At 43.2% G+C, this 16,602-nt stretch overlaps 3 protein-coding genes across 3 annotated transcripts in view; all 3 read left to right on the forward strand.

Moving 5' to 3' along the window:
* Positions 1–16,602, forward strand: part of LOC135710127 (uncharacterized) — a 161,287-nt gene that overhangs the window by 123,969 nt on the left and 20,716 nt on the right. The gene's annotated exons all lie outside the window — the stretch shown is intronic.
* On the forward strand, positions 3,080–5,516 carry LOC135710060 (uncharacterized). Its single transcript, XM_065232510.1, has 3 exons — positions 3,080–3,280; positions 3,395–3,726; positions 4,034–5,516. The coding sequence occupies exons 1-3, from the start codon at positions 3,080–3,082 to the stop codon at positions 5,514–5,516; spliced, it is 2,016 nt and encodes a 671-aa protein (XP_065088582.1).
* On the forward strand, positions 11,424–12,728 carry LOC135710146 (odorant receptor 85c-like). Its single transcript, XM_065232656.1, has 3 exons — positions 11,424–12,377; positions 12,438–12,593; positions 12,663–12,728. The coding sequence occupies exons 1-3, from the start codon at positions 11,424–11,426 to the stop codon at positions 12,726–12,728; spliced, it is 1,176 nt and encodes a 391-aa protein (XP_065088728.1).

Raw genomic sequence — 16,602 nt, forward strand, 5'->3', positions numbered from 1 at the left:
ATGGTGTTGTGACGGGTGTTGTGACGGAATTTGAGGACACCTCCTGCAGAGATCTCGACTACTATTATCGCCTTTCTTTGAGTTTGCAAAGGCTCTGTCTCTCTTCCCATCTCCAATATGCAAATTTTATTCCCTTTGTATACCCGCTAATTGTTTCCCACTACTATGAGATATATAAGGCAGATAATTGAAATACAGATACAGTTGAATTTGATAACCTAAACATGTCTCGCGTACTTTATCTATCCGACCCGAAATCAGTAGTTCTCCCGGTGCTTTTTTCTTAGACCTCACAGAATCATATGGTCCTTCGAGCCGGATTTCACGAAAATTCACGTCGTGAACCGCGCAGTGTCGATCAGCTTGTGTCGCGTGTGTTGGCCTCGTCGCCCGCCAATTTATACGGCCATTAGTGGTACTGCCAATCCGTGACAAAGTGATCGAACTAACTCTTTGTGAGAAGAAAAGGCACCCTAGTCGACCTAGTGTATCCACGTGATTTCCAATAATGGAAAAACTTATCCGTGAGAGAAAATCACTTGATCCACGGATCAAGCGCGTGTTGGAAATGGTAGTAAAACTGGAGCCAGAAGCGACTGAAAAAACCGAGGTGCAAACCGAGCTTGAGGTACTCGGTGATATTTGGGCAGCCTATTGTTCAGTTTACAAAAGAATTTTGGACGCTAGTGAAGATGATGAAATGTATGAAGATGCTGTTCAGCAGCAGTGCCGTTTCGAAAAAACCTATATCGGTTTGAAAAATCGTCTTGCCAAAGTGTTGAAAGTGGTGCAAAGTCGCGATAGCAGCCAAGAAGAGCGACCTCCGTCGCAGAGTGATGTTATAAATCAACTTGCACAGCAGCAAGCAGAGCTACTCCGTATGATGTCGGGTAGAATGACTACTGGCGCGAGTACATCTATTGCTGCTCTCGATACTGCCCATGCCCCCATACCGCTGTCGGATCTCAAACTGCCACGCATGAACTTGCCTGTGTTTACTGGAAACTATCTCGATTGGCAATCGTTCATTGATCTATTCAGGATCGGGATACGTGGCTACTATTCACCCTCATCGATAAATTGGACTCTGAAACCAAGCAGCTTTGGTATCAAAAGGTTTCTGATGTGTCCGAAGATGACGTCACCCTAAAAGCTTTCCTCACGTTCATCAATTCACGCAGTTTTGCTTTGCAATCTGCACAGCCTATCAAACAACGAACCGTTGCTACCTACAAGCCTCCTTCGAAACCACAATATAAAGGAGCAACAGCATCCGTCGCCACCAATACATCTCCAAACTGCGACGTCTGTGCCAAATCGCCCCATCCACTCTATCTGTGTGGTAAGTTCATCCATATGAGCTCAGAGGAAAGACTCTCTGCGGTCAGCTCTCAAAACCTTTGCAGCAATTGCCTGAAGAAGCATGCAGGTGAAACATGCAGATCTGGAAACTGTCGGAAATGTGGCTCACTACACCACACCCTGCTGCACACTGCATTAGTGCCTCCAAACTATCAACAAGATCCATCAACATCGTATGCTGTTCACACTAGCAGCGTTCCGGCCACCCAATCTCTGATTTCGGCCCTCGATTCCACTGATAAGTTCGACGCATCCAATGTTCTGCTAGCCACCGTGTCCATTAATGTTTTAGATAAACACGGACGCCCGCACGCTTGCCGCGCTGTTCTGGATTTCGCTTCTCAAGTGAGTTTTATCAGCAAGAGTCTTTGCAACGAACTTGGTCTCGACTTGTTGGAAGCAGATATGGACCTTGAAGGCATCTCATCTACTCCCGCGCATGCAGACAAATGCGTGCAAATCATCGTAGCATCCCGATGCACGGACTATCGCACCACAGTCCCATGCATGCGGTGCTCGATAAAATCACAAAAACGCTTCCTGTCAAACCAGCGAACATCGACGATTGGCCCATCCCGGGTTCAATCACCCTGGCCGATCCACTATTCCACCGCCCCGGTAAGATCAACGTACTACTTGGTATCGAACTTTCCTTCCAGCTGCTCGAACCTGGAAAAATCTCCCTCAGTTCTGACGACCAACTTCCCACCTTGCAAAACACCAATTTAGGGTGGGTGGTTGCTGGTCGCTATCGAAGTAAAACGGTTTCATCACACACGATGGCTTCAACGTGTTTATTATATACCTCCGATGATAGCCTTAGCCAACAGTTGCGTCGTTTCTGGGAGTTGGATGAATATGCAACATCTGTACCCCATCTCAGCGAGGAGGAAAAACGTTGCGAAGATCACTTGCACAAGCCTACTGTTCGAGACGACAACGGGAAATACTTTGTGCGTTTGCCGTTTCGGCACTCTCCGAGTCTATTTGGTGATTCCAGACAAATGGCTGAAAAGCGTTTGAGTCACATCGAGCGAAAATTGCAACGAAACCCTCACCTCAAGCAAGAGTACCATGCCTTTCTTCGCGAGTACTGTGAAGCTGGACACATGACACTCACCGATTATCCAGCTCCGAGAGGTGCTATCTACCTGCCTCACCATTGTGTGGTAAAGGAATCTAGTTCCACCACGAAATGCCGCGTTGTGTTTGATGCCTCCGCGAAGACCACCAGTGGCATATCCCTTAATGATGTGCTCATGGCCGGCCCAGTGCTACAGGACTCAATAGTCAACATTTTTCTCCGGTTTCGCTTTCCGGTAGTTGTGTTCACTGGCAATATAAAACAAATGTACCGGATGATCAAACTCGCTGATAGCGATTTTCTGTGGATCCTTTGGCGATGGTCAAACGACGACCCCGTGTGTGAATATCGACTAAACACCGTTATAATGGGACAAAGAGCGCTTCATATTTGGCCACGAAATGCTTGCAGCAGCTGTTAGAGTCACACAGGCAGCAGTATCCGACGGCGGTTGGGAAGGCAGAGAAGGGCATCTACGTGGACGATGTTTTGGTGAGCGCTGACTTCGAAGAAGAAGCGATACTACTGCGACAGCAATTGACAACGATCTTCGCCTCAGGTGGCTTCCTCCTGCGGTAGTGGGCGTCAAACAGTGCTGCGGTTCTTGAGAATGTCCCAGCAGAAGACATAGAAATGCAATTACCAGTCGAACTCAACGATACCCGAACCATCAAGACCCTCGGCATCCACTGGCAGCCGTGCAGCGACGTGCTCCAGTTCTCAAACGCTACGAACAAGATCTTTCAGCCCACAAAGCGGACCATGCTTTCGCAAATCGCCAGCATCTTCGATCCAATTGGATTACTGGCTCCGATCGTCATCAAAGCGAAGATGGTTTTGTAACAGTTGTGGGAGCTGAAGGTGGACTGGGACGAAACACCCCCCGGTGAGTTAGTTCAAAATTGGTTGATATTTGTGCAAAGCCTTTCCGATCTCAACTCATTACAGGTACCCCGTCGAGTGATCGGCATGCGAAACGCATCTCGCATCTATCTGCACGGCTACAGTGATGCATCCGAGCGAGCCATGGGTGCGTGCGTCTACATTAGGGCTGCTGACGAATGCGGCAACACATCATCGCATTTGCTTTGTGCGAAATCCAAGACAGCACCTATCGGCAATGGACGAACAACGTTGCCTCGCTTGGAGCTGTGTGCGGCGGTGATTCTAGCTCGACTGATGGCGAACGTAATGGCAGCAATCTCATTGCCCTTCCACGAAATAAGGGCTCATTCGGATTCCACGGTAGCATTGGCATGGATCTACGGTGGTGCTTCGAGGTGGAAAACGTTTGTCGCCAACCGGGTGGCAGAGATCACAACTCTCTGCAATCAACTGGCAGCGCGTAGATACACATCACAACCCGGCCGATTTAATTTCACGTGGTGCTCTACCAGAACAAATAATCAACAATCCTCTCTGGTGGCATGGTCCAAGCTGGAGTGGGACAACCAACACTCAGGAAACTCTACCCATCTCAACACTCGATGTCACCGAGCAACGGTAAGTGGAAAGAGAACAACGGTCGGCTGCAGTGGCGTATCTAGCTGTTTATGAAAACCTCTTTCTCGATGGTATACTAACAAGGTACTATCGGAAGCTTCAACTTATTCTGTGCATCACGGCGCGTATGCTGCGCTTTCGTTACCGAGAGCTCAGGACAACAAATCGTCTAGCCCCCCAAGAAATCGATAACGCCATGCAAGTTTACGTACGACATGTCCAGAGTCAGCACTACTGGAAGGAGATCAACCAACTGGAAACCAACCGTGAAGTCAATAATAGCAGCTCGCTTCGTCAATTGAAACCGTTTCTGGATGGAAACCATCTCCTCAGGGTGGGCGGTAGGCTGCAGCTGTCGGATTTCAACTACGATACGAAGGATCCTATCTTGTTGCCTCGTCACTCAGCTCTCACCGCACTCATTCTCCACCACGAGCACCACGAGCAGCTTCACTGTGGTCCACAGTCATTACTGGCAGCTGTGCGACGACGTTTTTGGATTGTTCGCGGAACGACTGCTGCCCGGAAGATTTGCCGAGCTTGCGTCGAATGTGTTCGTGTGAGACCAGTACCACTACGTCAGCTGATGGGTCAGCTACCTGCAGATCACCTGGAACCAAATCCTCCTTTCTCCATCACCGGCATTGACTATGCCGGACCAATCAACATCATCAATCGACGAATGCGTGGCGCTGTATCTAGCAAGGGTTACATCGCACTGTTTATTTGTTTTTCGACCCGAGCCGTCCATATTGAAGCAGTGTCCGATCTCAGCACTTCTGCATTCATTGCTGCTTTCACCCGCTTTAGTAGCCGATATGGATTGCCGAGTAAAATCTACTCCGACAACGCTACTAACCTTCGGGGAGCAGCAAGAAAATACCGTGAATTACACCAACAAATCAACGCAACCGAACTGGACGACAAAGTATCAGACTTCTTCTCCGACAAGAGTATTGAGTGGATGTTCATTCCTGCTCGATCACCACACCACGGTGGACTTTGTGAGGCAGGCGTGAAGGTGGTGAAAGCATTCTTAGGCAGAGTCGGGGGTGATGCTCGTTTCACTTTTGAGGAATTGAGTACTGTTCTTGCACAAGTGGCGGCCTGCATGAACTCACGGCCGATTTCTCCACTCTCCGATGATCCCAACGACCCTCAACCTCTCACGCCGGCACATTTTCTCATCGGTCGACCACTAAATAATGTTCCCGAGATCAACCAGTTGGAACGCCGTATCGGATCACTGAACAGGTGGGAGTACGTTCAACGAGTCGCGCAACAGTTTCGAGCTCGGTGGCAGACCGAATATGTTTTAGCTCTTCAACATATGACAAAGTGGCAACGTCCAGAACCGAATGTTTCGGTTGGAGACTTTGTGTTGTTGGTCGCTGACAACGAAAAACCAACGATGGGCCGCATCGTCGATACTTTCCCTGGATCCGATGACTACGTTAGGGTGGTGGCTATTAGAACCCCAAATGGTATCGTGCGGCGTGATGTTCGACGAATCCGGCGGATCCCTTTGGAAGACGACGAGTACGTGACAGGACGGAATGAAGCTTAAAATTTCTTGGCGTAATTTGGTGGGCGGTTTATGTTGTGACGGAATTTGAGGACACCTCCTGCAGCGATCTCGGCTACTATTATCGCCTTTCTTTGAGTTTGCAAAGGCTCTGTCTCTCTTCCCATCTCCAATATGCAAATTGTATCCCCTTTGTATACCCGCTAATTGTTTCCCACTACTATGAGATATATAAGGCAGATAATTGAAATGCAGATACAGTTGAATTTGATAACCTAAACATGTCTCGCGTACTTTATCCATCCGAACCGAAATCAGTAGTTCTCCCGGTGCTTTTTTCTTAGACCTCACAGAATCAAATGGTATTTCGTTATTTTTATTTGGTATTCTCACAACATGTCCCACCCACTATGCTCTTGCAGCCTTGGTGACTTTCTGAATACAGAGGAATTTCAAGAGAATACTGTGAGCATTCCTAGGGAATTTTGAGGTGAAATTCAACGAGAGTTTGAATATGTTGTGTTTGAAAATCTCTCTATAAAGCAAACAAAAAAATGAATATGTTGTTTGAAGTATGATGTCAAGATAGTCATGATAGTTCTGACTACGATTCTGAGGAGTATTTGATGGTAGTAGTTTTGTGGAGAATTCGTAGGAGAGTATCAAAACAAATTTCATGGAGTATTCCTGCACACCAATTTTTAAATTTCAAATTCAGTAAAACGAATTGCTGAAACGAGATCAGCAAACCCATTTTTTCCACAGTGTTTAGGTGACAAGTGCACGACCTTAGGGATTTGGATTGTACAACTTTACCCAGTCGTCGAGTGATTTGATCAGCATCATCGCATCAATAGCCGTATCCAAGCATCAGCAAGCAGCAAACGAACTATCTAGCTGCACCGGCGCTAACTATAAAGTCTGGAACGCGCAAAAATTGGTCAACTTCAAATTGGTGTATTTCTGTTAAAAATGCATAAAACAAAACTTGAAATGCTGCATTTGGAAGTTGAGTGTATATATGGTTGCTATGATGAGTTTTCATTTGCTCTCTAGTTTTCGTTTGCTTTCTTGTTTTCAAAATGACGTCCAAGCAAGAGGAGCAGCGTGTCAAAATTTTGCTCGTGCAGCAAGAGAATCCGACGTTCTCACACGCCAAGTTGGCAAAATTGCTGGATGTGGCCAAATTGACCGTGACAAATGTTTTAAAAGTGTTCGGGGAGCGTCTGTCAACCGCCAGGAAGCCTGTAAGCGGTGGCAATCGTAATCCGGACGTGGCAGCGACGACGAAGAAGGTGGCGGTGAAATATAAGCGGAATCCTAACCTCTCCAGCCGGGACGTCGCTGGCAAGCTCAATGTCTCCCATACTACTGTGCAGTGGGCCAAGTAACGAGCCGGGTTATCAACGTTTAAGAAGATGAAGGTGGCGAACCGAGATTACAAACAAAACACTGTATACGAATCTGCTTAGAAAGTTCGACTGTGTCGTCAGGGACGACGAAACTTATGTGAAGGCGGATTTCAAGCAGCTTCCGGGACAGGAGTTTTATACCGCATCAGGAAAAGGGAAGTTGGCTGAAATTTTCAAACCCATCAAACTATCGAAGTTCCCGAAAAATATCTCGTCTGGCAGGCCATATGTACGTGTGGTCTAAAAAGCGGCATTTTCATTACTACGGGAACCATCAATCAAGAGATCTACGTCCAGCAGTGCCTGGAAAAGCGGCTGCTACCATTCCTAAAGCAACATAATAGACCTGTGCTGTTCTGGCCGGTCTTGGCGAGCTGCCACTATCGGAAGATGGCAATCGAGTGGTACGATGCGAACAACGTGGTTGTGTTACCCAAAGACCGCAATCCTCCCAACATCCCAGAACTCCGCCCTATCGATCGGTATTGGGCCTTGGTCAAACGGAATCTCAAAAAACTAATAAATCCATGGAAAACGAGCAGCAGTTTAAATCTAACTGGCGTTCGGCGGCGAAGGTCGATGTGACTGTGGGGTTCCACCTATCCGAAGAAAATCCTGATTTTCCCGAGGTATGGTTTGATGTCTGTTGTGGGAGTTCTCCGGAGAGCTTACCTATGCGTCAGTACGCGGTCGCGGTCCGAGGGCAAAGAGGTCGAGAGACGATTGCTGCGTGTTCTCGATGTCACCCGTCGCGTATGCTGAGGAGTGCGCAGGGTTATGTGCGTGATGGATAGTAGGCGGCTCGCATCTCTATGCGGAGGGTATTTGATACCGCACATTCCCCTCTTACATTAAAAAAGAAACATCACTCTGTTTGATTTGATGTAAATAAATGATATTCATAAAACTATCCATCTTTGCGTTCAGCGATTCACCCAACTTTGGGTACACTCAGTTTACCGTGTAGTTAACTCATATTTTGGGTTTTTTCAATCGTTAAACATTACTTATATAAGGTTTTGCACCGTCGGGGTTAACCTCAATCTGACGACAGTTCAGTGGCACTTTGTTCCTTGTCAATAACGGATATGAGCAAAACCGAATAGGGTTCGGAGAGTAGTCCTGGAAATCTTAATTTTCCCTTTCATGTTAGGGTAAAATACATCGAATTCATACCTGAATCCTTTGTCCAACCATGTGGAAGATGCTTGCGTGGATCTTGCTCTCCTGCATCGTATGCTTCAACTCTCGTAGCTGCATGCACGACATAGCTCGCGTCGTGTCCGTATTATCTACCAAATGGAAAAATGGAAGGCATTTTCACACTTTCCACACTCCTTAAAAAAAAATGCAATAAAACTAAGTATAGAGTGTCAACTTCCTCTACCGCTTTACTCCGGTGTTCTTCCAAATACATCAGGATCTACTTTCGATCAATGTTCCGGTGGTCTACCAGACGCACCATATTTAATTTCCGACCATTGTTCCGGTGGTCTTCCAGACGCACCTTACACTATTTCATGTCAATGGCCACAAACCATTTATAAGCATCATACCGGTGATCTTCTAGACGCACATTGGACCATTTCATGTAACAAAGCATTTGTAAGTAACATTCCGGTGGTCTTCTAGACGCACCTTGTACCATTGTAGGTCAAAAACCACTGACACCACTATTCTGGCGGTCATCTAGACACGCCACCGCATTTTTAGGTTATTTCGATACTCCGATGGTCTGCGAGGCACATCCATATTTCAGTCAAGAGAAAAAAAAATTAAAATCCGATAGTAGTTCTCCGGGTAGTAATCCTCCTGGCAGTATCACCAATGTGGGGTCTCCCCTATCCGGAGAAAAGCCTGATTGTCCCGAGGTATGGTTTGGTGTCTGTTGTAAGAGTTCTCCGGAGAGCTTACCTATGCGTCCGTACGCGGTCGTGGTCCGAGGGCAAAGAGGTCGAGAGACGATTGCTGCGTGTTCTCGTTGTCACCCGTCGCGTCTGCTGAGGAGTGCGCAGGGTTATATGCGTGATGGATAGTGAGTGGCTCGCATCTCTATGCGGAGGGTATTTGATACCGCACAGTGACCACTGTGCAAAATTAAATGGAAGGGGTTAAGCGGAAGGCACGGCAGTTCGGATTTGGCAAACCAAAAGAATAAACGAACATTTTTTCCTTTAAATATATGAATTGAACTACCGAAAGAAAAATAAGAAGATTTTTGTGATATGAATTTTGACAGAAAGAAACGATATTTTTGTCGACCAATTTTTGCATGTTTCAGCCTTTAGTATAACAGTTTGTTCGAGTTCATTGTTGAAATATTTTGCAAGTCGTTGCAAGTATAGTCGCTATATTTATAGTCTGGCGGATAGAATTTCGATCTACCAAAAAGCGGTACCAATTAAATATATTGTAGACCAACACCGCGCGGCTCTGTGAACTCATTTTACTTCTTGAAAGTGCTGAGATTTGAGATTTTGGTCAATTTTTTTTTCACATAGTCACTGGACGTAAATGCTTGTTGATGGGCTCCATGTAATTGTTTTACTCAAGTCATTTAATTTCGTTACACATTTAGTTGATAAACAAAATCTACACATGTTCGTCACTGACAGCATTGTCACTGACAATTGACATGGTTTGCCTTGACGATGACTGTTAGCTCAAATGAGTGACCAAAGTAGAATTGTGAATTTCACCGTGTATTGTCGAGATTTTGCAGCACTGCTTATTGTATCTCAGTTTACCTCAAACCACTTGCATTCGATTTTCCCAAGATTTTTACCACAGAAAAAAAATTCCCGTCCTCTATTATGTTTTAAGCTCAGTCTACTATTACGGTGTAGGCAGTCGTTATAGTCTTAATTTAACACAATCATTATGAAGGGAAATATTAAACATCCCGAAGCTTCCACTCTGTAACCTGTACCTTTTGGCATCGGTTGTATTACTCAAGGACCCATAGCGTAGTATATTCAAGTCAAGCTATAGTCACAGACAACCAGACGTAACGCATTAAATATTTTTCACAGTACAACATCTACCACCGCCATCTGTTGAGCATACTGTCACGAGCAGTACGCTCAACAGATGGCGGTAGTGTGAAACGTCTAACGCAAGGGAATTGACTATGCGCGCCACAGGTGGCGGTACTACCAACTAAGAAAACATTAAATTGCCAAATCCTGATGAATGAGGGCGTCTACACGAAACGAAAATCAATTATTTAATTCATGTGTTTCACTTATACATTTTTGCCAAAGTATCAGCCTTATACATTCCATAAAACCAACCACATAGGTCCTATTAGAATGCATAAAAGGTATGTGTGACCGCTTATACATTTCATTTGACACATGATCTTTATTAACTTTTTGCAAGGCGTCTGCTTATTAGTTGACTTATACATTTTATGAATAATCAGCAATGGAAATTTGCCAAAAGGTATAAGGAGATTTGTATCCGTGTATAGTGGAATACCTGGTATCAAAAAAGACAGCAGAACTTAATTGATTATCCTTTTTCAGATACGCGTATTTTGTTTACAATGTTCAGACTTCTTCAGTGTCTTGTGCTAATACTTTAAAAGTGTCTAATACCTGTTCGCTAAAAAAAAATGCATGTGTTATGTTTGTTTGTCTGTGCTGGCGTAGAAGCATCCACTTATCATTGAACGTTGAGATGATGCTCCTAACAAGCCAGAGAAAAAAGTGTAAAATCCCGTCGTACACACAGCGGTCGTTTGTACTTACATAAAATCCTTCTTATCCCAAACCGGAGATTGCTTGTCCATGTGTCTGACCGTTTTTTTGTGGTTGTGTGTGTGTGTGTGTGCATGGGACGCATACAATTCTTAATTATCGACATTGTGTGATATCCTTACCCGTGTGATTCGCGATCCAGTCCGTCATTATTTTTACCTTTATGTCGAAGGAAACACCCTCACTAGGACGCACGTTTGAGCAGTTCTTGAGGCATCGTCGGTGGCGGCCGTTGCGGAGCAGCCAAATTAGAAGAGGTTTTAAAAATAAATCAGGATAAGGGGTGGTACGTGTGGTTTCGATTGATTTGGGATGTTGATATTGAATTGGGAAATGCTATAAGCTTCATACCACTACATACAGGACGTGTTCAATGAATCAACATATTTTTTATGAATGTCATACCTAAAACCGAATCGGATTTTCCCAAATAAGATTACAATTGGTTACAAGATTACATTCGGATTTAGTGTCCTTACCGTGGATGTGTATTATTTTAATTACCGGGTTAGGCCTGACTTGACAAGTGTCCGCTTTCTCACGCTCGAAAAAGAAAACCTAAAGCGCAGTTTCACACTTCATTAGTGCATTGGTCCTTGTTCAAGACACATCGCAGGAGATAGTCATCAAGTTGAAATTGATTGAATAATTCAAGTTTTTTGTTTGTTTTGCTAATCGCTTTTTGATTGACAATGACCAAACTGAATGCCATAAATTCCCCATGCAACCTGAGTGAACATTTCACTCGTGCCATTGCAGCTTTCAACCGAAGAAAGATGAACGATTTGGTAAAGTTTGAATCTTTCATTCGGGTGCCGGAGATCTTCTTCGACATGATCGGCATCACGCGGTACGGTGAACCTCGGGATACGTGGAAGGCTCGTCTCAAGCAGGCGTTCTTCTGGAGCTCGTACGCTAATACGATTTTTTGCCTCATCATCGAACATATCTATTTCATAAAAGCAGCTGGGAATTTCACCAACTTCCTGGAACTGACAGCCCTGGCTCCGTGTATTGGATTTACGGCGCTCTCAATCGTCAAGATCATGACCATCAAGGCGAACGAAGCAAAACTAAACGGCATACTGGATCGGCTGAATGAGCTCTTTCCAAGGAGCCATGTCGACCAGGAACGCTACCGGACCTATCAGTACAACCTCGAATCGCAAGTGGTGATGAAATCGTTCTCCATATTGTACATGATCTTGATTTGGATCTTCAATCTACTGCCATTGGTTTCGATGCTGGTGAACTACCTGGCCAATGGAGTGCTGGAAAAGGAACTGCCGTACTTTATGTGGTACTGGTACGATTGGCACCGGGAAGGCTACTACGAGATAACGTTCTTTCACCAGAACTGGGGAGCATTCGACTCGGCAGTGTACAACCTCAGCACGGATCTGTTGTTCTGTGCGATCATCTTGCTGATTTGCTTGCAGTTTGACATACTGGCCTACCGACTGAGGAATGCCGAAGGCGATTATGGGGAGCTGGAACTGTGCGTGAAATTGCACCAAGCAGTAATTGAGCTGTGCAATCAGTTGGAGGGAATTTTCTCACCTTCGATTTTGGTAAATTTTGTCGGAAGTTCGGTCATCATTTGCCTGGTTGGTTTCCAGGCGACATCCGATATCAGTTCGTTCGATTTGTTCAAATTTATACTGTTTCTGATTTCGTCGCTGGTTCAAGTGTTTCTGCTGTGCTATTACGGGAACAAACTGATTGAAGCGGTATTATGAAATTGTGCCACTGTCTAAATAGGATCATTGATTAGCATTCTAAATTTCCAGAGTTCTCAAATCGCCTATTGCGCTTTCGAAGGAAACTGGAACACGGCAGATGTACGGTACCAGAAATCGCTTCTGTTTGTCATGACTCGCGCCGGGAAGTGGCAAAAACTGACGGCCATGAAGTTCTCCGTCGTTTCGTTGGCGAGTTATTCGGCGGTGAGTTTGAAAGGAGAACAGGCGGTTGGGATCGGGTTTCAAGTGGACATTTTTGTTTTGTCGTTCCAGATCCTGAGTACATCGTTTTCATATTTTACGCTGTTGAAAACTATTTACGATCCCAGTCAGAAGTGAATCAGTGATGAGGGCAGTTTAAACATATACAATTTACATCACTCTGGAATACTGTATCGTAGTCCCATATGGATTTTCGTAAATATATATAGATAACAACTATCAATTGGCATCTACTTTCATATTATCTGATCGGCTTTGTTTATGAAAAATGTTAAAACAACATCAAGTCAGTTTGTCTTATCAATCAAAATAATCTCATATCAGTCCCATCCTGAAATTCAATCGTTCATAATACAAGTTAAAGTTCTACATTTCGAATCGCCATATTTTTCGCTGTATTTAAAAAAAATGCAGGCTTCATTGCAACTGATTTACACTTGAAAAATATCACCAAATTAACTTTGATTTTTTAAATATTTACATGGAAATTGCACTTTGTAACTTCGACGGCCATTTTCTCAATGCCTACTTTTTCCATATGGGACTGATATAGGGATATATGCAGTGAACGTGTGTGATATAAGTGTCGTTTGCAGGGATGTCAGAAGGATATATCAAGAGCAAATTTTCATTATGTCGTAAGTAACGTTCGCACCAATCCGAGAAAAATAAAGTTTTGTTTTGATGACCGAAAAGTTATTCCTATTTCCAAGTAAACACATATAATCTCATAGTGATAGCAATGTTTAACATATTTAGCAGGGTTTTAATCATACAAATGCAAATCGCTAGCTTTCATGCTAAAAAATACTGGTTTTTGAGTCAAAAGTTATTATACGTCGTTTGGTGGCCCCTGTTGTTACTTAAGTCAAAGTGTATTTACCAGGATATTCGGGAGAATTATCAATTACGTCTCCTTACGTGCAGCCCATTCATCATTTTAGGACCACCGAAATCATCTTAGCAACAAACAGTTCGATTTATTCACTTTAATAATAAGAAAGCGAAACGACGAACGTACACTTTTCACGGGTTTCTCAGCACTGTTACTTAAGTCAAACGGCATCTCCATAGAAATTGGGTGACTTAAGTAACATCGAAAACTATTTTGATCGGAAGGTGATTACGTCAAAAAGCAATTTGACTAGTAAATAAATTTAAAAATGGGATTTGATCCTATATTCGGACAGTATATAGTGTAATAGCAGGAGAATCGATTGACACTGATAGCTCGACTTTGTTTACCTTTGTTACATTCGACGTAATGAAAATTTGCTCTTGATATGTATTTAAGTTCTAAAAAATCTTTTAATCTATTTTTTTTCCAGAAAATCTGTGATGTAAATCCCATAAAAATATTCTTGTCATAGTGATTTTTGAGACATAAAACTGAAAAAATAGCATTTCTCGCGTAACATTTAATAGGCCTTTTCACATGTTTCGCGAGATTTATATTAAATTACCAGTGATAAGCCAACAAATGGTTCTGAAAGGTGTCATTCTACTTTTTATAACACGAATAAAATATGTAGATAAAGGGTGATACATTTATAATGCCATGCATCATAGAGGGAGGATTCTGTGAGAAGCAATGGATGGAGTTTAAGCTGGTATTTTATTTTCCCAATTCCTAGCTGTCTGATTTTTGGTAGTAAGAATACTAACCGCAAATGGTATCTTTAATACAAAAAAAAAAAAACACAGGTGTCAAGGAATCCATAAAAAAAATGCCACACACAACCGGGGGATGTAAGATTTGGTTAAATAGATTCATCATCGCAGGATGTTAGTGGAGACCGCATGAACGGAGGATGAGATATACCAAGCTGCGGTCCAATACAAGAAAACGGAGTCCGTGGATAGTGGATTTATTAATATTTTATTTTATTTAAGCATATTATTTTTGTTACAGTCAATTAGCATTAGCATACAATAAAAGAGATTTAATATTACTTGCTCGTTTTTGCGTAAAAAAATCAAAATTTATTTTACTTGTAATAACCTTTGAAAGTTTTTTTCATGTTTTTTTTTGTGATCTGAAAATTTTTCCAGTTTGGTTAGAAGTTTCGAAGCTAACGCATGTCCACAGGCTTAATAGAAAGATAGGCAGAAAAAGTTTATCATGAAGAATGGTTGCATGTAGGGTTGCTTCCACTCACTTGCTATAGATGCGTGATTTTCGGAGTTTTGAATGCGTTAGATGTTGTAATGGAGATTTGTGTTGTTGGATGCAGGAGGATATTGGAGGATGGGTGTTTGACGCATAGAGCCTGTCAATTTCGCTTTCAGAGTGTCGCAGTCAGCGGTTTTATGATTCGTGAGCGCTCGCGATTCGTAGAATCGTTGATTGTGACTGCAAGTGGATTTGGCGGGTTTTGTGTGTCGGACGCTTGCTTTTTGGCCTCTTTTTGTGTCTAACATGTGCAGAGTTTCATTATAGCGTCTAATGGTTTTGAGATTCCTGGTTGCGTGAAATATATTTGTGAGAATATCTTTTTGAGATTTTAGTAGTCACGTTTTGTTTGTAGTTTATATTTTATTTCTTTCATGTAATTATCGTAAATAATAGTTATTCAATAATAGATATTTTATCCATATATTCGTACTTTGATGCGAAGCGCTCTGGATTATGAGATGCTCGATGACCCTGGAGGGATCGATTTTGCTTACTGAGCAGAAAATCATGGATTTAACCCCAAGCTCTTCCACAGCACAATAAATCGCCACCATCATTTGTATATTTGATATTGAACATTAACCTCGGAAACTATTTGCATATCGGGCGAAAATGTAGTCCTGTATTTTTGCGAAGCGTTATGGTTCTGAGATGCTCGATGACCCTGGAGGGATCGTTTTTGCTTACTGAGCAGAAAATCATGGGTTTAATCCCAAGCTCTCCGTCATGACTCTTAAAATTCATGATCACTAAACAAAATGAATATGTTCTTTCGATAGCCGGCTATCGAGAGATTAAATAAACAGCAAATAAACAATACATACTTTTGGTTGCATCGCCAACTTGAGGTGAATCCTAACCGAATACCCTTCCCAACCCTTCAACTCCGTAGCACTTATGAGGGTGTCGCTAAGTCGGTGGCCTCTCGTTAAGTAAGTACTACATCAACATTTCCTTCCCTATCCCTAGTTATGGTAAAGATGGGCGTGGCCGGGAACAGCGACAGTCATGCTTCTGTTACTCTTGTTTAGATTGGAACCAATGTTTACTCCCCAGCATTATTCCTGAAAGTAGTCAACTGAGAATTCCAGAAGAGACGTGAGTGTCGCTAGTATCCAATCTACGAAGTATATCATAACAACGCTAACGCTAACGCTATCCAATTTTTGACATAAAGGATGAGACGTAAACAAACATGTCATGTAATATAAAGTGCTTCGAGACTGAAAAGTTCCAAAGTATGTCCGATTGAACTGAATTTTGCGTCTACTATGACTCAAATTTATGTCAAGATTGACGCTCGTATGTGTCACTCTCAGAGCACCTAAATTTACATCAATTTTTCTAAGTGTGTGAATATTATTCATGGTGTATTTTCATAACACGAAAATACGCTGTGTTCATGAAATCATGAGTCATTTTTCTCATTTCGGAGATCGGATTTTTCCAGTGTATAGACTGGCAGGTAAGCCGTAAATTACAGCACTCACACTATCATAGCATGCTGCCTATCTTAACTGCAGGCAGAAGATGCCTAGGTGCGCTAGTGTTCGCCAATGAAAAGTGGAGCCACTTTCAGATCTGAAATTATATATCTGTTTGGTTGTGGGCTCTCTCATACAATATAAGGTACAGTGCGGTGAAGAAATTCATACGAATATTGAACAAGCCGTTTACCGAACTACGTCTCAGAGTAGGCGCACTACTGGGCAACCTGGAGGGGCTACGCGGACTACAGAGAGTGTTCGGAAAAACTCAAAAACTCAAATCTCATGCATGAGTTTATGCGCCTTTGAGTTTTGCCTTGCAAAATTC

The sequence above is a fragment of the Ochlerotatus camptorhynchus genome, unplaced genomic scaffold (genome assembly GCF_037179485.1).
Source record: "Ochlerotatus camptorhynchus isolate MF236.1 unplaced genomic scaffold, CSIRO-AGI_Acam_v1.1 ptg000370l, whole genome shotgun sequence".
Taxonomy (NCBI): Eukaryota; Metazoa; Arthropoda; class Insecta; order Diptera; family Culicidae; genus Ochlerotatus; species Ochlerotatus camptorhynchus.

Bases quoted from the DNA above. Each gene is read 5' to 3' on its own strand.
- LOC135710060 (XM_065232510.1), top strand. From the start codon at position 3,080: ATGCAATTACCAGTCGAACTCAACGATACCCGAACCATCAAGACCCTC. The intron at 3,281-3,394 runs GTTTTGTAACAG...AACTCATTACAG, and splicing joins TCGTCATCAAAGCGAAGATG to GTACCCCGTCGAGTGATCGG. The intron at 3,727-4,033 runs GTGGAAAACGTT...TATACTAACAAG, and splicing joins ATCTACGGTGGTGCTTCGAG to GTACTATCGGAAGCTTCAAC.
- LOC135710146 (XM_065232656.1), top strand. From the start codon at position 11,424: ATGAACGATTTGGTAAAGTTTGAATCTTTCATTCGGGTGCCGGAGATC. The intron at 12,378-12,437 runs GTATTATGAAAT...CTAAATTTCCAG, and splicing joins GGAACAAACTGATTGAAGCG to AGTTCTCAAATCGCCTATTG. The intron at 12,594-12,662 runs GTGAGTTTGAAA...TTGTCGTTCCAG, and splicing joins CGTTGGCGAGTTATTCGGCG to ATCCTGAGTACATCGTTTTC.